The sequence below is a fragment of the Nasonia vitripennis genome, chromosome 1 (assembly GCF_009193385.2).
Source record: "Nasonia vitripennis strain AsymCx chromosome 1, Nvit_psr_1.1, whole genome shotgun sequence".
NCBI classification, from domain to species: Eukaryota; Metazoa; Arthropoda; class Insecta; order Hymenoptera; family Pteromalidae; genus Nasonia; species Nasonia vitripennis.
The window spans coordinates 31,677,985-31,699,636 of record NC_045757.1 but is presented as its reverse complement, the minus strand read 5'-3'; the positions used below and the strand labels follow the sequence as shown (position 1 = coordinate 31,699,636).

General features: G+C 46.4%; 1 protein-coding gene across 24 annotated transcripts in view; it reads right to left on the bottom strand.

Moving 5' to 3' along the window:
* The window catches only part of LOC100116668 (GABA-gated chloride channel Rdl), a 154,120-nt gene extending 136,488 nt beyond the window's left edge, over positions 1-17,632 (bottom strand). For 10 of the 24 annotated variants that reach the window (XM_016990287.3, XM_016990289.3, XM_016990294.3 and 7 more), the window contains exons 1-2: positions 16,984-17,627; positions 15,777-16,493 (exon numbers count right to left, since the gene is read on the bottom strand). In XM_016990287.3, the coding sequence (XP_016845776.2) occupies positions 15,777-15,874 (98 nt within the window). In that variant the 5' untranslated portion in view covers positions 15,875-16,493; positions 16,984-17,627. Of the gene's footprint in view, positions 1-15,776; positions 16,494-16,983 lie in introns of all 24 variants that reach the window. The other 14 variants (XM_016990291.3, XM_016990293.3, XM_031921223.2 and 11 more) reach the window with 5 other exon arrangements.
* Positions 17,633-21,652: the final 4,020 nt, after the last annotated feature.

The window sequence follows — 21,652 nt, the reverse complement described above, 5'->3', positions numbered from 1 at the left end:
TCATCAAACGAGGAGAGAGAGAGAGAGAGAGGGAGAGAGAGAGAGAGAGAGAGAGAGAGAGAGAGAGAGAGAGAGAGAGAGAGAGAGAGAGAGAGAGAGAGAGCGCGCGAGAAGAAGGCTACAAGGGGGTGATAAGGAAGAGACAGCACCGGGATTGAATGAGCTTTTCTTTTTCTCTCGAGCGACAATGATAGAGTCGACCGTGTTACCATTGATTTAATTCGTTAGATACGGAGACGCGTCCATTGAAATGTTGAACAAACACAAAAAGCTTCAAATTCACCGCAAAACCAACCGAAGCTCGCGTCGACTACATAGTACACAGCCGGTCACGGCGATGTCCACTTGGCCTCGGTCTCGCCGACGAGCGGACGTCCTCTAATCAAACGGCGCACACAACTCCCACCGCCGGACTCATCAGCGTAATCCACGGACAAACGCGGCCGACTCGGCGAGAGCAGGTGCTACTACGCTCTCGAATTGTCGCGCCGAATCGGTAAATTGAACCAGCATTGATTGGCGCGATGGAGAGAGAGTAACTTCACTGCAGTCGCGGCCTGTGTAGGTATATAGGCGGAGGTGAAACGTAACGAAGCCGCAGGTAGACCACCGACGACGCCCGGATATTACTGCTAGCGAAGAGACTCGTCATTCGATTTGCTCAGGTGAGCTGCAGAAGATGAAGGGGAAACGAAGCTTCCTGAGTCGATCAATTTGGACTGTTTCCTCTGTATCGGTGTACGTATGGTTCTCTTTTATTTTCCACTTTGAGTAGCTAGTCTTTGCTTGCGTGTGTGTGCCGGAATAGCTTGACGTGGGGCGCGTTCGCTGGAGGATATACGAGGTGTATTTTTATTGATTCGATTGCCGTGTGTCGCTTGTTAGTGGCTGTCTATTTTTGATACCCATCGGAAACTTACCTATACTACGCTTCTTTCGACAATTCATCGCGGCATTTTTAACTGCGTTAATTTCGAACCGATTGTACAATAATTAATCGGCGTGAAACGTCATAAGCACGTTAACAATGCGCGAATTCAAACATCCCATAGCCCAGGGCAGCTCGTTATCTATATATACGTTCGTTTATTCCTCCCGTCACACACGGAGTTATTAATTAAATTTCGTGCTATCCGATAAATTTCATTATTTTCAATTTTATCGCGAAGCTGAGATAATGTAATACGCGTGCGCTAATCGATGCCCGTGATTTAATGGATGTCATATCGCGAAAACAATATCGCTCGTTCCATACACACGTGTAAACAATTGCGTTTTGCTATTAAGAGCGTCAACTGTTTTTATGAACTCGTATACGGGTATACCAGCGGATATTTTGATGTTTCATTAAGCGCTCGCGTGCGTTTATGAATTAACTTACGATTGATACGTTTTGCGTATATTATTATCGGAGATCGTTTTGTTTCGCTTGTGCTGCTCGATATTCCCCGAATGTATATTATTATCTTTCGATTAAAAACTCCTAATTGAAATAAGAAGCACGTTATCGATTTAACCTAATTTGCAGCGTCGAATAAACAAACAAAATAACAAACGTCCCGAATTCCACTAATTACGCACAGAGCCGTACACACAGTCAGCCGAAGAAATAATACGCGCGAGTGACTAAACCGCGCGCATCTGCTTCTCTTTGTCGCCTGGCTTGATCCTCCGCATTAATAATCCTCAGCCATTGCTTACGAGCCTCCTCCCATCATCCCAGCCGTTTATTTCTACTTTTGCGCTCGGCGCGTGTATGTGTGTATTGAGGCGCGTTTTCGCACCCCCGTGACGATCATTAATCGTCTGGGTTCACACGGCAGCTGCGGTTGTGTCTGCGCGACTTTTGCAATCGCGCTGGTTTCGTCGCCCGCGCCTCACTGATTCGATGCTATTCATTCCGCTGAGTCATGTGTGCGTGGGGGGATGAGTGCTTTTTTTCTCTACTCCCTTCTCTCATTTCGGACGGATCAGACGGCCGTGTTTATTCGTTATTTTTCTGCTGGTATTTTGTTTTTGTGTGCAAATGCGCACGATAAATATATGTGCTGTATATTCTTATTGAGAGAGTAGGATACGAGTGTAAGCAGCTTATTCGTTGTGGAACTTTGGGAGAAAAAATGATTGTAAAAACACGATTCAAATTATACGGGATAAACAGAGGCCATTATCGTTACGAAGTACGCATTATTTGCTTTCATTTGAGGAAGCTATAAAGTTTTTCAGTTCTTGGGCTTTTTATTTTTGCAGTACCCAATTAATAACAATAAATATTTTTACTGTTTATGCTCGAGATAAACACGACTAGTGAGCTTTCAACGAGTAGGAGTGAGTTTCTCAATAGTATAATTATTTCTTATTTGTTTGTACCTAAGACAGACGTAATACATTGCGGACGTTTCCGAATCAACTTTTATCGGCACTTTGATGGGCGTGTATTAAAACGTTACAAAAAACCGATTAGGAGGAAGCTAAGTGCCAACAACTTGGTAGCGTTTTTTTTTTACAACCGATCGTCAAATTTACTACAGCTCTCCCCGGACAAAACCTCTATCCGGCCGTGTAGCAATAAAAATGACGAGGCCAACAATTAAAAACCCCCCGAGCGCATCAAACATCCCCCCATACATCCTCGTTAAACCGTCGACAGTCTTACACACACACACACGCGCGCGAGAGAGAAGCATCACATAAAGAATCAAGCCAAACAGCGTAAACCAGGGGTCCATAAAAACCTCCCGCCGCTATCTTGCCACCGAAATTAACGGGAGCCAGCCAAGCGCTGACCCGAAGTAACAGTCCAGCAAATATCCCCACCCCCTCAGACCTCGCCCAAGATAGAACAGTCTCCGTCTTCGCCTCTTTCTCTCCCGGATAAACACAGAGAGCCAGCCAGCCAGCGAGAGAGAGAGAGGGACACAATGCGGAAAACGAGTGCACGCGCCTCCTCCAATTGACCGCAGCGGCAACGATTTTCGACGCCTCAGCTGCCCTCGGGGACGCAGACTCGCACGTATAGAGCCTCAGCAGTAGCAGTACTGCACGAGGCTCCGTAGAGGGAGAAGTTGTGCGCGAGCAGGCCACTGCGCCGCCGATCGAAGCGCCGAGTGGTTTGTCGAGTCTCGTGTGCAAACAGCCGAGATACAACCGCGAGGTAAACAACGTTCTATTCGATTGCTGCACGCGTCCATGTGTGCATGTGTGGGGGAGGTGGGGTACATGGCACCCCCCCCCCCTCGCCGCTTCGTCGTCCCCTGTCTTTCGCGGCCTGAAGTGGGTCAGAGAGAAAGAGAGAAGGAGAGGATTGAAATCCGACGGCGGGAAAATTAAAGAGTTCGCGAGACGCCGCGCACTGCGCCGTATACTCCCCAGGGGGGTTAGAGAGAGAGAGAGAGAGAGAGAGAGAGAGAGAGAGAGAGAGAGAGATGTCTCGCTGCCAAGGATGTGTGTATCCTCTGCAGAGAGAAAAAAACTTCCCGAAGGCGTCTATTCGATTTGTGTCTTATTCGCATCTTTTTATGTGCCGCGGGCGTATGTATGTATACCTGTGTGTCGATGTGTTTTTGTTTTGCGCGGCGGGAGGGGCGAAATTGAACGGATGAAATTTCGTCGGAAAATAAAACGAGAGGGCGGCTCACTCGCAAGCTATTCCAAACCGACAAAAAGCCTGAATATATGTACATATTCCCGAGAGCGATCGGAATAACAGACGGACGCGTTTATCCGACTGTTTACCAAGCGAGAGACAGACAGACGGAAAGAGCGAAGCTGGCACCTGTGAGTGTATGTGTGTGTGTATGCACGTGTACGTGTACATACACAGGTGGCATAATGAACGCTCCGCCGACTTTTGGCGCGGAGGGGAAAATATTTTCCCGAGGCAAACAGCGCGCGAGTCTCTGCTGCTTCTGTCGGCGCAGCTCAACACGACGAACATTCCAGTAGAGAGTACACACACACACAGCCGCTGAGCGAGCTAAACTAATTCACAGCACAAGTTCCGCGGAGCGACTCAAGAGCAAGAGAGAGGATTCTTCCCGGAATCGTGGCATTAGTATGTAAGTATTTCGCTGTTTGTCTGACGCAGATTCTCTAGAGTTCGACGGACTCGGTAAATATTTCCAGCTTTGGTTATGCGCGAATCGAATTTGTAACGCGAGACGCGTCTGGACAAACTCGGCCCTTTACTACTCGCCCGAGACTAACAATCCTGTTTGTTGACGAAAGAGAATATAAACACAAGGAAAATATTAAAAGAAGATGATATTGCAGCCAGCCAGCAAAGCCCCGACGTCGTTTGTCTTTCCACCCTCGCAATTAAAACGTTACAGCACTCTTAATTTACAGTGCACAGCCCTCCAGCACGTATTACACGAGCAAGAGAGAAAAAGGCCGCCCCGTACGGTAGCTACCTCTATTTATATCCGCAACATTTCCAGCGAGAAAATCCCTCTCAAACTCGAGAAGCTACACTGAGATCCACGTACACACGCAGAGTTCAAAAGAGTCGGAACACTGACGAGAAGGTGCGATCGTATCAGAGCCGAGGGGACGCGAGATGAATGAATGCAATCGCATGATTAACTTGTGGAAGGAGAGCCTCTGCTCCGATGTATACGTCGATGCGTCGGGGAGATAGCAAGCGCAAACGAGTTTTTCCTCCGACTTTGGTTATTAATTAAGTGTGATGCTGATAGTTTTATTAATGAAGTTGGTTGTTTTTGGGTGGCTGTGAGTGTGTATCTTGTTAGCGAGTGCGGTGCGTTCTATTTGCAGTGATGAAATGAGATGTCGAGTAAAAATTGCATTTTGCAAAAGTTACGAGAAAGCTTTTGGGGTCCGACGACGACGACTGCGGAAAAACACAAAATGGTCGAAAGAAGAAATGACCTCTTCTTCGCACAAATAAAAAACGCATATCTGTATCCGTTTCTGTCGGCGTTATAACGCTGTATATTAATCCGAAGATATATCGCTGAATTAATGAAGACAAAGGGTCACGTTTAGACGCAATTCCGATGCTATCGCATAACTCAACGCGCACTAACCAAATAGTCCTTTTTCCCCCGTTCAACCGTAAGACTGATCGCTCAAAGCGGCGACACATCTGATAAGCCATTTCGCCACGTCCACATCAGCCGCGTACAAACGAGACTCACCGTCTCCGCCAAAATAAAAAAAAATCCATCTCGATAAAATAACGAAGTATAAGAAACACAGCGGAAACGAAGCCCCGATACCCAGTTCTGCGAGGGGGAGGGGTACTAAGAGGTCGGTTTTGGAGCTCTGCCACGCCGGGAGTGCCCTCCTGTCTCGAGAGCTCTACTGCGATCAGTGATACCACAGACTGCAGCGATGACGCCGAGGTTGGTACTTGTGCAGCCTCCCCCGGAAGACGAGAGAAAGAGAGAGAGGGAAGAAGATGAAACAGGTGGAGGCTGTGGAGGGGAAAGAGTTAATATTGATAATCGCCGGCTGGAGTGGGGGGGAACTGAAGGCTCGAGGGCGTCGCGGATTTTTTAATTAACGGTGAGTCCCACCGAGATTGTTTGCACTCTCGGCTGCAAGTGCAGCTCGAGTGTGGAACATTATTGTGGCGCGGTTAGTTTGTTAACTGTTTTTGATATTGCGAAGTCGAGGCGAATATTCGTCAGTTTCGGAAGGTGTAATAATCGCGAGTCTTTCCATAGATTTCGCTTAATGAGTTGGACACTTTTAACTAGGAGGGATTCAAGAAATTCCTCGACGTTGTTGGCAAAGTTTCTAGTACATCTCGTACCAGGCGTTGGCCTTTTCTACACACAGCTATATACTCGTCATTTCTCGTTTACCAGATTCCTCCATGCATCCGCGATATCGAGTTAAGCAAGTTGGATATTTGTTGATCGTCGCGAAATCGCTTTGTTTACGTAAATGTAAGAGTGACGGCGAACGAGTCGAGCCGTAAAGTAGTTTGTAACCCAACTCATTAAGCAAAATGCATCAGGCTGCTTCTGGAGCGCGTTCGCTGCTTAAAATGCTCCGGAGCATCGTCAAAGCATTGTATAATTAATGACGGCAAAGTATCAAGTTTCGCAGTGGCGTTTTGTGCAAAGTTTAGTGGCAAGTTTTTCCGCACTAAAATATCTCTCCGCCAAGCGCTCCACAGGCTGTGCGCATGCGTGTGTTGCTAAATTTTATTGCCGAAACTTAGCCCTAGACCAGCTCTTTCTCTCGCAAGACTTAGGTAAACTTGGAGCAATAAAACACTTTAGTTGCACTACTAAAATTCATCTCGGAGTGAAGTCCTCTTACGCACTAAAGCCTGCTTTCTTATGACTGCTTTCAAGATCGGCTGCCATTAACTCTTAATCGTAAAAATTCCAGCCTGCATCTCCTTAATCAATAAACTTTTTTCTCCTCGAGCTTGTGTCTTCCGTACGATATTTACACAGCCAAACGGCATTTCGTCATCGTAAAAGCTCGCGAGCAGAAAAATACACGCATCAGTTATCAATGCGCACGAGGCTAATTCAGCGGCGAAGCTTTGATTAAAAACAAACAGCGTCGGTGAAATCGCTCCCCCCATTAAATCCGCGTCCTCTAAGCGAGCTTGCAATCTCTTACAATTGCACCCCGGCGCTTAATCGAAACGCAAGCTGAAACACACGGACGCTCGATCGTTACATCCTATTTGAAAATTGCATAAATGCAGAGGGAGAGAGAGAGAGCGCGCGCAACTCCCAGCGGCATTTCCTGCCTCGCCCCTTTTGATCTCGTGTAGTAGCAGCAGTAGCAGCAGCGGCGGTGCAGTTAACTCCGACATCGCCTCGGTAACGGCGAGGCGCATAATTGCACGCATCCGCGTCGCGCCGCACGCTTATGCACTTAAGCGAACGCCACCCGCCGTCTCGTGGCGGCGCATTTATGCGCAGATACGCTTGTGCCTGAGTGCACGTGCACTCGCTCGGACTGGTTCGCGTGTTGCTACTCCGCTGATGGTGAGACAGCTTTTCTCGAGCGTCGGTCAATGCGACGAGGTGTGAGAAAGTGAGAGAGAGAGAGAGAGAGAGAGAGAGAGAGAGAGAGAGAGAGAGAGAGAGAGAGAGAGAGAGAGACGAGATCGGAGAGTGCTGACATTGAAAGCGACGTTTGGAGGACTCTTTTTTCGAGGGCCTGCGGCTAATTGAATATTGAATTTTTGGAGAAGGAGTTTTTTTTCGAGGTCGAGAGCGCGAATTTTCAGCGATAGGTGAGGTGACTGATTTCGTAAGTGGATTATAAAAAACGCATGCGTCGGACGTTCGCTCTTGAATTAGTGGAAAAATCGAATTAATTATAATAGCACAAAGCGGCAAACATCCCGAAAGCCTCTGTTTGCACGAAATTCTATTACCCGTAGAGCTACTATATAAAGCGGCTTTTCCCATTTCGCGCGCGGCTCTCGCGAATTCCGCATAACGCAATGCGCGAAATAAAATAATTTTCCTAACGCGATGCTGCCTGAAAGCTTCGCTCAAAGAAAGAGCTTGCGCTGGGTAAGCAAGTCTAAGGTGAATGACACGGAGCGACCGCGAGTTCCAGGCTTGCATTTCTCGCGTATAGAACAACGAGCCAGAGAGACTTGTGTGCTGGAAGACGTGGGCGTATAAGAGAGAATGAGGCGAGTCGGGCGAAATTAATATGAGACTACAGTGCAGTAGCTGAAGGAAAATTAACGGAATTTCAAGTCTATGTGCTTGCTCGACGTCGCGGCGGCTCCGTCTGTCGAGTGGAGTTTCGAAAGCACTGTTTGCTGATAGAGTGTTGTAGTTCGGTTAGAATTAATACTGGATTACGGGAAAAAGACTGAGGGAAAGAGCTTTGTGTTCGTGCTTTACGTATAATTAGAAGGCTTGCACGCGTGCGCCTTTTGCAGCTCTGTTTTCTTTCCTGTATTTTTATTTTTCGACCGCCTGCTCGAGGCAGAAGTGCCTAAGCTTCCGCGTTTGCTCTTTCTCTCGCCGAGTACTGGAGGATTGTTAATGGAATACACTATTGCGAGCGAGCGTTGTGAGGATTGAATTATTCATCGCAGAACGTGAAGGATTATTAATTTCGTATATCCATCGAGCTTTCGCGAGAACTCGGTTGATAAAAATTAGCAAAGGGCACACTTTACGCGACTATAATATAAAGCAATTGTCAGTATATGCAAGGCACACGTTTCCGAGTGGCCAAAAATAGCGATATTTCAAAAAACCGCGCTCATCCAAACCGTAAACGTTAATTGCTTCATAAATCCAATAGATCGGTTCGCAGCAGCAGCGGCTGTGCTATTTTCGGGAAAAAGCCTATACCAGCCGCTCAGTACATCGATCCGATAAGTTCGGGCATAGCGTAGTGTGTGCGAGGCTCTATCTCGTGAAATACGGAAGCTTTGAAATAGCATGAACACCGATAACGAACGGAAGATTATTAAGTCATATCGAAAACAACAAACGAATTTTCCCCCGAATATATTATCTATGACACATACACCGACCCCTGTATAAACACGAAAAAACCCACGTTTTTTCATTGCGAAGAGCTGGCTTGATTACCTAGCGATCAACTGTCCGGCGCATCAATAGAATCCGGTCGCAGTGAAAAAATCAGAGTTTGGTCAGACAGTGACTCGACAGCTCGCTTTCGAGATTACGTATACCGACTGCCTTACACGCAGTCACGCTGCTAAAGTCTCTTTTACCCAGACTCTCTTTCTCTCTCTCTCTCTCTCTATCTCTCTCTTTCTCTCTCTCGCGTCTCCTAGCGAAAATCAGATAGGGCGTCGTCGAGCAAGCTGCGCTTACAGAGTCTGGCTGCGAATTTCCACAAGGGATGAAATGGACGAACGAAGGGCGCTGAAAAGACGCTTTGCAAGAGCGAGAGGGGAGACGGCAGCGCATATACGCCGGAGTGAGAGAGAGAGAGAGAGAGAGAGAGAGAGAGAGAGAGAGAGAGAGAGAGAGAGAGAGAGAGCGAGAGAAAGTAGGTCGATGTCCGTCAAAGGCCGCCAGCAGCGTAGTTTCTTTCATTCGAATGCCTTTTCCGGAAGCCCCCCAGAAGCCATCAAACTCTCACCGTGGGAGATAGAGAGAGAGAGAGAGAGAGAGAGAGAGCTTGTACACTTTTGGCGGGCGAGAGATTCGTTGCTGCTGCTGCTGCGCGAACTTGTGAAAAGTCGATGAGATTTTCGCGGCGCGGACTTGACAGTCGACTCGTGCAGCGGAGCTTTTTCTTCCGGGCCTTTATTCGACGCTAGCTTTTATCCGCTGACACGCTACCGAGTCTCAACTCGCGAGAGTGAGCTTGTAATTTTATGGAGTTTTAGAAGTCTGGTTTTCGTTTCGCTGTGACACACCGATCGAGAGATATTTCTGCGGTTTATGGCTTTTGGGTAATTAGTTTTATACCTTGGATTTTGGCTGTTCCTACATAAATTATCAACGTATAAGATAAACGAAATTTCTATTCATACGTTTCGGACAAATCGTTAATTTACGTATTAACTCGCTGACGATACCTATTCGAATTTTGTAAGTCAAACTTCGTATACCCGCGTGTTTACTGATGCGAAATTCGGAATCGATTTTCAATATCAGGGTTGCTGCTAACTCTGGCAATATTTTCCTGGTCGCGCTTGTTTACTCTCCTGGAATCTTCGATCACTTACTCGAAAGCTCGTGCGCGTTATGTTAATAAAAATCGCGAAATTAATATTTTTAACCCGTATGAGCTTCGGTATCTGTTACAATGCCGCTACCCTAAGCGGGTCTTGGGCGTTGTCGTCCAGATCGGACGGGTGGGTGCCTATCACCACTACACAGCGCGTCCTTAGGTTGCGGATAGAGGAACAGCCCCTGAGAAACAGGTTAGCTGCGAATAAATTGAATAAGCAGCCGCGGACAGCCGATAGGAACAGGCGTGGGTGTGATGAGCCCACACTGTCGAACGCATTCATCTAGAAACACTACGCAAGCACCACAACAACAAAAACACTTCACATTATCTCTTATCTCTCAATCTATCTCTTTCATCACACATTACAAAAATGGGCCAAAATCCTGCTGCCGAGGAGGATGCGGGAGCGATGATAACTGCCCCGAAAGGGGATGTGTAGAATGATTCGTCACCTGGTCTTACGCGGTAACGATGCCAGCGAAGGCGCGCTGCCTTGCAGGGGGGCGTTAGGATGCGAGAATGAAACCGTAGTGTGTCTGACGACGAATTGACACTGTCCTCGTCAAAGTCGGAAAGCTCTCATACTTAGTTCTAGAGAGGTATGGGGGTTATCACCTCTAGAACGGTGGACTCACCTGCGATCGGAACAGGATCCGAAGCGCGCGGGTTTAACATAACATCATGGCTCAAAAAAATCAAATCCGAACCAAAAGGGACTTAAGGGTCGGAACTTGGAATGTTCGCAGTCTATACAGAGCAGGTGCGTTTAAAGAACTCGTAAAGGAAGCTGATAGGTACAATCTAGATTTGGTAGCAATACAGGAATCGCGGTGGCCAGATGGCGGAGTACTAGCATCGGGTAACTTCACGTACCTATATGGGGCCGGGAGTGGGGGATCTCTAGGCACCGGATTTCTCGTAAGCAAAAGCATCATACATTCGGTTAAAAGTTTCAAATCCGTCAATGATAGGCTCTCGTACATCATTATCGAAGGTGAATGGTATAGATATGTATTTATTAATGTACACTGTCCTACGGAGGACAAAGAAGAAGAAGCTAAGGATCTCTATTACGAAACTTTAGAGCAGGTAATCGACCAGTTCGCGTCTTACGACACAAGAATAGTATTAGGCGATTTCAATGCTAAAATAGGTAGGGAGGAAATGTTTAGGCCTACTATAGGTAAGGAAAGCCTGCACGAAGCCAGCAATGATAACGGTATTAGGGTCATAAATTTCGCGGCGGCAAAAGATCTTATAATCAAAACTACGTGTTTTAAGCACAAGAACATACACAAGGCAACGTGGACATCGCCGGACGGGGCCACACAGAACCAAATTGATCATTTCCTCATTGAAAAAAGACGTCATACTAATGTTCTTGACGTAAGGGCTTACAGAGGGGCAGATAGCGACTCGGACCACTTCCTAGTAGTAGCCAAATTAAGAGCTAGACTAGTAGCGAATCAAAATAGTAAGCGAGCAAACAAGGTAGAAAGCTTCGATATTGAGAAACTACGAGATAGAACAGAGCGAATTAGGTACCAGATAGAAATTAATAACAGGTTTCAGGCACTTGAAGCAAACACATCGCCGGAGGGGAATGACGAACCGAATAGCTTATGGGGGGACATCGAAAAAACGATAAAAGAGGCCGCGAACAAAGTACTGGGTAAAAAGAAAAGGCCAAAGAGCAAACCATGGTTTGACGAAGAGTGCGAACTCTGGTTTGAAAGGCGCAAAAAGGCTAAATTAGATAGCTTACAAAATAGAAGCGATAGGACCGTAGAAGAGTATTCTAACGTAAGGAAACGGACGAGCGCGATCTACAGAAATAAGAAGGGGAGTATCAAAAGAATCTTATTAGGAGAATAGAAACTAACAGTAAGGAAAATAACCCCCGCGAAATGTACAGAGGGATTAACGCCATCAGAAAGGGTTTTAGGAGTAGAGCGCAATTGATGAAGGACGAAAACGGGGACCTCGTAACAAATGACAACGAATTACTGTCGCTGTGGAAAAATTATTTCGATAAATTATTAAACGTGCACGAAAATAGCGAAGAATTAGGGGACGAAATTCACACTGCTGAACCCCACGTGGAGGAACCGAGCTACCAAGAAGTAGAGGCCGCGATTAAAAAACTAAAAAACAACAAAGCCGCGGGAAATGACTCTATACCAGCTGAGTTACTCAAATATGGGGGCGTCGAGCTCACTTTCAAAATCTATAAACTAGTATGTGCCATCTGGAAAAATGAAACAATACCCGAAAATTGGAAGGAATCTATCATTATACCGATTTTTAAAAAGGGGGATAAGACAGACTGCAATAACTAGGGGTATTTCACTTTTAGCAACGTGCTACAAAGTTCTGTCAAACGTAATACAAGCTAGACTCACTCCATTCGCGGAAGATATAGTAGGAGATTATCAGTGCGGATTTCGGCGCAACAGATCGACGAGCGATCAAATGTTTACCATAAGACAGTTGTTAGAGAAAAAGTGGGAATTTTGCGAAACCATACACCAACTATTTATAGATTTTAAAAAAGCGTACGACTCTATTAAGCGAAGCAAAATGTATCAAATTCTAGTACTTCTCGGTGTACCGAAAAAACTCGTGAGATTAATTCAAATATGTCTGAACGGAAGCACGGGAAAGGTCCGAGTAGGCGGTAATTTATCAGAACCCTTCATGATACGCGATGGTTTAAAACAAGGGGATGGACTCTCTACGGTGCTGTTCAACTTAACGTTAGAATATGCCGTTAGAAAAATGCAGGTTAGCCAGATGGGCGCAACGCTTAATGGAACAACGCAGATACTAGGCTACGCAGATGATTTGGATATACTGGGGGATTGTAGGGAAACGGTAGCAAGAAACGCGGAAATCCTCATAAAAGCGGTGGAGTATACAGGGTTAGAAGTGAGTGAATCAAAAACAAAGTACATGATTGTGGATAAGCTAAGGATCTGCAGAGGGGAGGAAGATCTCAGAGTTGGGAATTTTACTTTTGAAAAGGTTAGCGAATTCAGGTATCTGGGTACGACCATAAATGATAGAAACGAGATTAATGTCGAAATAAATAAGAGACTCCATTCGGGTAATGCTTGCTTCTACGCCGTGAGTAATTTACTTAAGTCGAGGCTGTTGTCTAAAAACGTTAAAATAAGAATATACAGGACAATAATACTGCCGGTGGTTCTGTACGGGTGCGAAACGTGGGCCCTCACTAAGCAGGCGGACAACCGTTTTAGGGTATTTGAAAATAAAGTCTTGCGAAAAATATACGGGCTGCAGAAAGATGAGGAAACCGGGGAATGGAGGAGACTACACAATGATGAGCTACACAATCTGTACGCGTCACCAAATATTAACAGAATAATAAAATCGCGCAGATTGGGATGGGCAGGGCACGTAGCGAGAATGGGAGACGACCGTACGGCAGCGCGTGTCATGAAGGGCAGGCCGATGGTAACGCGACCTCTAGGTAGACCTAGACGTAGATGGGAGGACAACGTAAAAGCGGATCTAGTAGAAATAGGACGGGTGGGTGTCGATCGGAGAGGTGCATCTTGGGTGGGGTTGACACAAGATAGGGCAGCGTGGAAGGCTTGCGTAGATGAGGCGATGAACTTTCGAGTTCCAAATGCCATGTAAAAAAAAAAATGAGCTTCGGTATAGCGGAACGAGGATTTTACGTTTCAGAAGCTAATGAACTCGGTCGCCGTTTCAGTTCGCATATTACTAAGGGCTAGACCATTTGGCTAAAAACCAATTGCAATTATACTTAGGAAAACAGAAAGCTAATTGAGTCGAGCTTGTATACTCGGTGAAATTATACGTAACCGAACATTATACGATTCCGTTGTTTCGTTAACAAGAATTTTCAATGCTAAAAGCAGCCCCTTTGCAATATAAACAAGATATAAGCTTAACCGAAATTTCCGAAAATTAATAGTTTATACCTGGAATCATTAGCTGGAAAAAGTCGACTTTGCAACCGAATTAATTCAATCCGCTCTCTCTCTCTCTCTCTCTCTCTCTCTCTCTCCCTCTCTCTCTCTCTCTCTCTCTCTCTCTCTCTCCATTAAGCAAATTAGCTAGACAAAAAAGCTCGGTTTTCCGGTAAAAATAGAATAAAAATTCATTGATATCCAAACGAGAAGGATCATACAGCAGTAGGAGAGAGAGAAAGCGGCGAAAATAATCTCCGTTGACGAGCGAAAAGCTGCATGTAAGTACCGCAAAGTTGAGGGAACTTTTCGGCTCTATCTGGCACGTACATTAATCACCTTTGCCACACCGCCTAATCGCGAGATTGACTTTGGCCGATCGTTAACACCGCTCGCGATTGACCTACTTTACACACCTCTCTCTCTCTCTCCCTCTTCCTCTTCCCCTTCGTCATTCGTGCGAGATTAATTCCTACGGGACTAAATTAATAATGCGGGGGCTCTAATTTTAGAGTCGCTCATAACCTCAAAAAGAACAACCCCGAGGGGTCCGCCGCCGTTGCGGCTCTCGTGAATACTTGCGGATATAGTACCTGGCGTGCGGCGTGACGTCAAGTGTGCGATGGTTTACACATGAGATGAAGAAATACGAGTTGGGCGTAATGCTGGATTCCGAGTGAGATAATATTTTGATAGACACGCGTGTTCTGGATCGTTATTTAGAAAAGTATCGGTGAATCCAAATGACGATCAGACCTTGTTTACCAACTCTGTCTATCGAGCCTCTATATAATAGAGCACATAACGCAACGTCATTCTAGCTCCGCAAGCTTCTCTTCTTTCTCTATATATCTATATAAACGTAGTAGGAAAATTCACGCGTGTCTTTCTGTCTCTCTAAAAGCATATCAGCGAAAAAAAAACTCCCGACGTCGTACATATTCCCAGCCGCTCTTTTTTTGCAGTCATGCTTCATTAGTCACAGCGCGCAACTCGCCATCTGATGGACCAAAACATTTTTCATACAGTCACGTGAGGGGCGAAAGAGCAACGCGTATTTTCGCCGCTGGAAGATTTATTCGTTCGTCCAGCGCCACGCGCCAAAAAAAAAATGTATTCCGCGCCGTAATCCTTCTTTGTAACCCATCGTGAATTCTGTATCGCCAAGGCGCGCGATTAATTATTCACGCGAATATATAGAATCTAACCGAGGCACGATTACAGCCGGCGGCTCGGCTATAATCCTTCGAACATTAAATTTCGTCTTAGAAGCGCGGGATTTTTAAATCGCATAATTGCGGGGGAGGATTATTTCGAGTACGTGGGAAAATTTCTGAACGGGGCTGAGTATGCGTGTAAGTGAGTGTGTGTGTGTGTGTGTGTGAGAGAGAGAGAGAGAGAGAGAGAGAGAGTTTCGAGGGGGAGGAAAAAGTGGCATTCATGTATAACCTATTTAGCGATAAGATAACGTTTCTGGCGATGAAATATTATTCGTACTATGGCGCGCACGCAACTCAAGTGTATGTATACATGTAGCGTACGTATAGAGTAGTGGTATGTATAGCTAGTCGTCGGCGTGATTTTTATTTTTAATGACCACTCGCGCGAGACCTTCATAATTCAATATTACTGATGTTCCAGTTACGTATACGCGAACTAACTGCTCGTTTATGTATTGCTTGGATTAACACAGTGTAATAATTTGTCGGCTCTTGTATAATTCGCCCGCACGAGTTAAAGAACTCGCTGAATTATGCTTTCGGTCGGCTAATAAGATTGATGCGTGCCGCTGCGGATGGCCGCGAATGCGAAAGGCTTTTAAAATTGTAAATGCATTTTGCATTATGCATTATTATTATTATTATTATTATAACTTCTATTAATACGCGTTATTGGAATAAATAACCTTGGGGATGATCTATTTTAAAAGCTTGTTTATCAATACTTTGCGAACTTTCGATAAGTAACAACGACAATAATGATAAAGAAATCGAAAATGCGACTCCTGCACGAACCACCCTCATTTTTCAGGTGTATAGGAATCGCAGTGCGTCACACCGATACATAGTCCCCATCACGTCGCAATATTAAGGTCACGAAAAATACAGCACAGAATAAAGAGAAAAATCAACTTACGCGGCATGTGCGAAGGGCATCCGATGTGTAGCAGGCATGAGGACGGCGGTGGCCGCGAGGAGGGCCACGCTCCAGGAGATGGCATGCGGGGACCTCATCTCGCCGGCTGGCTGCCGCTGCAGGATAAATCTTCCTCGCCGCAGTCTCTACCTCTCTCTCCCTCGGCGACCTTAGCTCGCTGCTGCTGCTGACTCCCTCTTCTCCGCACCCCACGCCTCGCGCACGAAATAATTGCACACTCTCGTTTTTTTTCCTTTCTCCTTCCCTCTCTCTCCCTCTTTCTCTTGCACGGCCTTCTTACGTGCGTATCATTCGCCGAAAAGCCAGAAAGAGAGAGACTTGCAGCCGGTTCGTTCACCTCGATCGCGCACTCGTGTGTGTGTGTATATATGTGTGTGATTGTGTGATTGTGTGTGTATCGGATGGTGTGTGTGACACACGTATTCCGGCACTGCTTGGCTCTACTCGTGTGAGTTTCTGGGCGTGGGTATCGCGCCAATCATGTGTGCGACTCTTCTTCTCTCCTCGCCGGTGCGGGAGGATCCACACACTCGCGGCGAGCTACGCCGGTTCGCCGCGCGGAGGTCGACGTTTTCCGCTTTGGCAGTGCTCCTTCTTCTTCTTCTTCTGCTTCTGCTCCTTCAGTGTCTCTCAGCTCCTCGCCTCCCTGGCTCTGTCTCTCGCAGCGGGGGAAGAGGGGTCGAGAAGAAGCGTCTCCTGGGACAGTCACAGAGGAAAGTGGGTATGATGCGCACGAAGATGCACGAGTATAACAAACACACGTAGACAGAGAGAGAGAGAGAGAGAGAGAGAGAGAGAGAGAGAGAGAGAGAGAGAGAGAGAGAGAGAGAAAGAGAGAAAGAATGAGTGAGAGAAGGTTAGAAAGGCTACGGTGATACTGGGCGAGGAGGAGGGAGGAACAAGATTACAGAGGGCGCAGAGAGATAGATAGCGAGCGAGACGGGATGAAAAAAGCAACGCGAGTAACGATCTACGCCGGAGAGGTGTGAGAGTCGGGAAACAGGTGATACGAGGTGGGGTTGGGTGTCAATTATACACGAGGGCGAGAAGGGCAAATACAGAGTAAGAGAGAGAGAGAGAGAGAGAGAGAGAGAGAGAGAGAGGGAGAGAGAGAGAGAGAGAGAGAGAGAGAGAGTGAGAGAGAGAGAGAGAGAGAGAGAGAGTAGAGTAGAAGTCGAGGAGGGACCTTGGAACTCGTCGTCGTCGTAGTCGTTGATTCCTCACGAGTGTCCTTCTCCTTATCTATATCACCGCGAATACAACACTCTCGCTCCTGCTGCTCGTAACCTCCTCTCTTCGTCGTCCTCGTCGTTCTCGTCCCTTCGAACTGTATCACACCGCGCACGGACAAAGAGACAGAGATAGAGAGTGAGAGACAAGAGAGAGAGAGAGAGAGAGAGAGAGAGAGCAGAATCGCACTAGCAGTCGGGGGCGGCACTCTCCTACGAGTCGCAACAGAGGACACGGCGCAGCTGGGACTGCTGCGTAACTCCTGGCCGAGGAAGGCTCTTGAGGATGGCGCAGCGGCTGCTGCTCCTGCTCTCGCGCTGCGCGCTGCTGCCGCCGAGGAGGCTGTCGCAGCCGGGCGACGACGTCATTCTCGCTGCTGCCGCCGCTTCCAGAATCAGCACACTGATGTAGCAGCGGTACAAGTCGTAGCAGTAGTCGTGAAAGTAGCTGCTGCTGCTGCTGTAGGAGCACGTAGAGGAGGAGGAGGCACGAGGAGTAGTCGTCGCGGCGTTGATGCAGGCGTCCGCCGCCTCACTGGACATCTCAGCCTCACGAGACGCTCGCAGCCGCGCAAATCCGCGCTCGGGAGTGGCGGTAGCGGCGCTGCTGCTAGCTCGAGCTACCCCCGGAACGGAACGACCCGCGCACGCGCCACCCTACCCCACCCGATCGACGGCTCCGCTGCTGCTCGCGCAGAGCGAGAGACAGAAAGCTCTCTCTCTCTCTTCTCTCTGTATGTGTGCAAGTGTATCACTGCCGCTGCTGGCGTGTGCGGCGCACTGGGCTCCCGATATCGCTACTGCGTAGGATCCGGCGCGTCGATGCCCGAGTCGCACTACTGACCCGGAGGCTGCCGCTTGCGCGCACACGCACTCTGCTTCTCGCGCGCGGCTATTTTCTTGGGGGATGAAGTGTTTACGGGTCTGCAAGAGAGAGAGAGAGAGAGAGAGAGAGAGAGAGAGAGAGAGAGAGAGAGAGAGGGGAGCCACGATTATTGCGATTGATTTCGAGGATAGAATGTGGATGTGTGGGGCTGGGCTGCTGCGTGCTATGCTGCGGGTTATTCAATATTTTGAGAGAGAAAGTGGTGGGATTCCCTAATGAGCGCTGTGTTTGCGCGGCTTTTCATTTGCGCGAGGTTCGGGGCTGGTTTGTATTTTATTAGACGGTATTAGGAGAAATGTTCGAGTAGACGAAGGTCGAGTTTGGCCAGACGCGCTGCGAACGTTACTCGTTAAACGTTGTTACGAACAATCGCGCTGGTGACGATGGAACTGCGTATAATTGCTCCATTCCGGGGCCAGAGAAAACAGTGTAATCAGTTAAATAACACACGGTGAGAGCTCTTACCGAGTTTAGGAATTTCAGCGCCTGCAGTTCCGCTGAAACTTTATGCATATAAAATACAATTGACCCTGTTGCGGTCGGCCGCAGCTACAGCCTATGCAATTCTTTTTTTTGTCCCAACTTCGCGCATAAACATACCAGGTGTACGAATTCGGACGTTGGTTATGCGATACCGAAGAGACGTACGGGAAGTTCGTAACGTTATAATCTGTATTTATTATGATTAGCCAATTAACAATTATTTTCAGCCGAATTAACGACGAAGAAGCTTCGAATCATAGAATCCATTACCCAAACTCGTATTAAAAGCGTATCATTCAATTTTTAATAATAAACCAGTCGTCGGCGGTATAGCTAATCAAAGTTTCACCAACAGAGTAACAACACAATTACGGTAATTGTCAAGCTCGAGCTCACGAATAGCAGCGGCAACTGAGCAGCAGAGGCAGCGAACTATTACTTATTATGATAACCTGATAAAAGATGAACGCCTCGGCAGTCATTACCTCTTACATTAACAATAAACATCCTTCCATCCAAGAGAGTGAGGTCAACAAAGGCATCTTCTCTCTTGCATTATTAAATATTTAATGCGCTCGCGTGTATCTCTCGCGTCTTTATCTCCCTGCGCACCGCACGTACACGCTTTTGCATCTTTTCTGCGCGCGAGCCTTATGTGACTCGTTAAAAAACGGCGCTGCAGTCCTGCACGGAGCGAGGGCTAACGAGATTTCTAGTAAATTCTATACCAAGCCTTGTTTCCTCGTGTTTATCTTTCCCAAGAGAGAAAGAGAGACAGCGAGGCAGACGCTGGAAGAAAAAAAAGAGTGCTACACACACACACACGCGGAGGAAGAGAACTCGGCAGTGCCTTCTTGGCTGCCGTTCCTCCTCTATTTTTCCAAGGCGGCAGTGCGCCACGACCATGGTGCTGCTCTTGAGTGCGATGATGACGACGCTATGCAGCAGTATATAGTGTAGCTAGTTCTGCATTTCACTCTCGAGATTCTCTCTTTCTTCCGCTGAATGACGGGGTTTTATAAAGGTCGGACAGTGGCGCGCGCGCGGGATAAGGCCGAGCGCTGAAAAGCTGGCGACGCGCTTAATTAGGGGAGCAGTCGGTTTCGCCCTATCAATTTTAGAGACACTGGATGACTGGATGACGCGCTGCAGGCGGCTAGGAGGAAGAGTTCGCGAAAGTGTGTAATTATGCATGGACGGGAAGAACTAGCCCTGGGAATTAGCGAGCCATAGCTAGCGCGAGAAAAGTTGATGTTTAATTATTTCCGTTGGAAATAATCGCGCGGCTGAGAATGAGGCTGTGTCGACAGTTTTACGGGCTTCGCGACCCGCAACTCACTGCCGGAAGCTTCAAGAGCGAGCTTTTATTATGTAGCATAGATAGATCATAGATAGAGCCGAGCGCTTGATCGCTGAATTAGTAAGTTTTATTATAAGCCACCTCTAGAAGTATATATCGGGCGGTTAAAGTGTTTCGAATTCATTTATTTAGTTGCGCCAAGTTAGAATGCTTTTCATAATTTATCTTAAAAAGCCCCCCAGGTTCGTTAAGCATCGGCGGCGAACTTTGACCAAGGAAGAGAGAGAGAGGAGAAGTGCGCGATAGAAATTAAGTTTGTCGCGGGTGACGGTATTTTCGCTCGGCCGTTACCCATCAGACTAGACTTTGCGCCAAAGATGTTTGATTAGAAGTTTGGATATATGCTTTTGGGGGAGACTGCAGCTAAATAACGATATTCATACAATGTGCCTGCTCTGATACTACCGAAATCTACTTGGTTTTTGGTTTATTCAGTAAATTTTTTCAAGATAGTATATTAAAAAACAAAATTTTTTCGAGTTTTGTGATGTTTCGACTTAAAATCTTTAATGTTTTCAGCAAATGTCGTTACTTGTGTGAGCTGACGAATACTCGTTACAGCCGAAAAACTATATTTACTCCGGTAATTTCGGTTTCGTTCTATTTCTATTTCTGACACGAGGAGCAATTCCTTTTTCCATTCACTGTTTCGCGTTTTAATGTCACGACTGAACTTATACGATTTATGAAGCAGTTTTTGTTTTATCCTAGTCAGAAACAGCCGTCTGCTCAAGTTAGACTAAAATCACAACCTGGCACCTCCGTTACAAATTCGATCGTCAAAGAGAGAGATTTTCGGGAGTTCTTACGAAGCATCTAAATTATAATACTGTCAAATCTGAGCGTTGTTGTAGCATGAGCGATCCAAGTAGCAGACCCGACTAAACTACTCCAACAGTGGTGGAACACTGCCATATATACACTCTACGTGCAGATTATAATAAGGAAGACAGAGAAGTGTCTATGCGCCACCTATCTTCGCTGACGTGAAACTTGAAGAGTCAAAGTGTCACACGGCTAAGTACTCGGATTTGGATTTTGGCACTAAATACTATTAAAACTGATAGATATTCGGCTGAAAGATCAGTCATACATTTTTTTATTACGAAATTCTTCACCGCGATACCCACAAATACTTCGACCATCGTCTAGACCGGTTTTCTGTGATCAGAATATAACGCGTTGGGTTTTCCCAATCCTATTGAAATCGCAAGAGGGAAGAAAGAATAAAATAAATTAGCAGCGGAGTTGCAAAGGGTGGCGGCTCGGTGAGCATTGTTTTTGTGCACCTTGCACCCCCGTATTTATCTGGGATTTTCCAGATCGTTTTGGGGAAAACCCAAGTCGCTAGATACGAGGGGTGCAGTATCCCTTATACGACTATGGAGCTGTTTTCGTTGTAGCGTGCGTTGCCTACAAAACTTCAATTTTGCTTGCTGGGACAGTATACCTTACAATACTCTTCGTTGCAAACAATACTGTTATGTAGCCATATAGAGGTACGTGATATCGACAACCGGTTCGTCTTTTCTTGATTTTTACTAAAATTGTATGGCATATGAATACGAGCGTAAAAGAACATATAAAATACACCGAAGTAAAATGAACGTGAATGACAGCGACACTGTGGGCTATAAAGTCTGTTATAGTTTATAACTAAAATACGTTTTTCAACTTGAAACGAAATACACGTTCACATTATTTTTACAGCAACGCTCATAAAATTGCCTTATTTGCAAAAAAAGAAACGTTATACGATTTTAATGTGAAATACGTATTTCATTCGCAATGCGGTTTATATGTGAAACAAAAAATAAATACTAAAAAAGTCGTAATTCTAATTTTCATGTACCAACAGCCTACCTCACTGGACCTGAAAAGGAGAAGTTAAAAAACG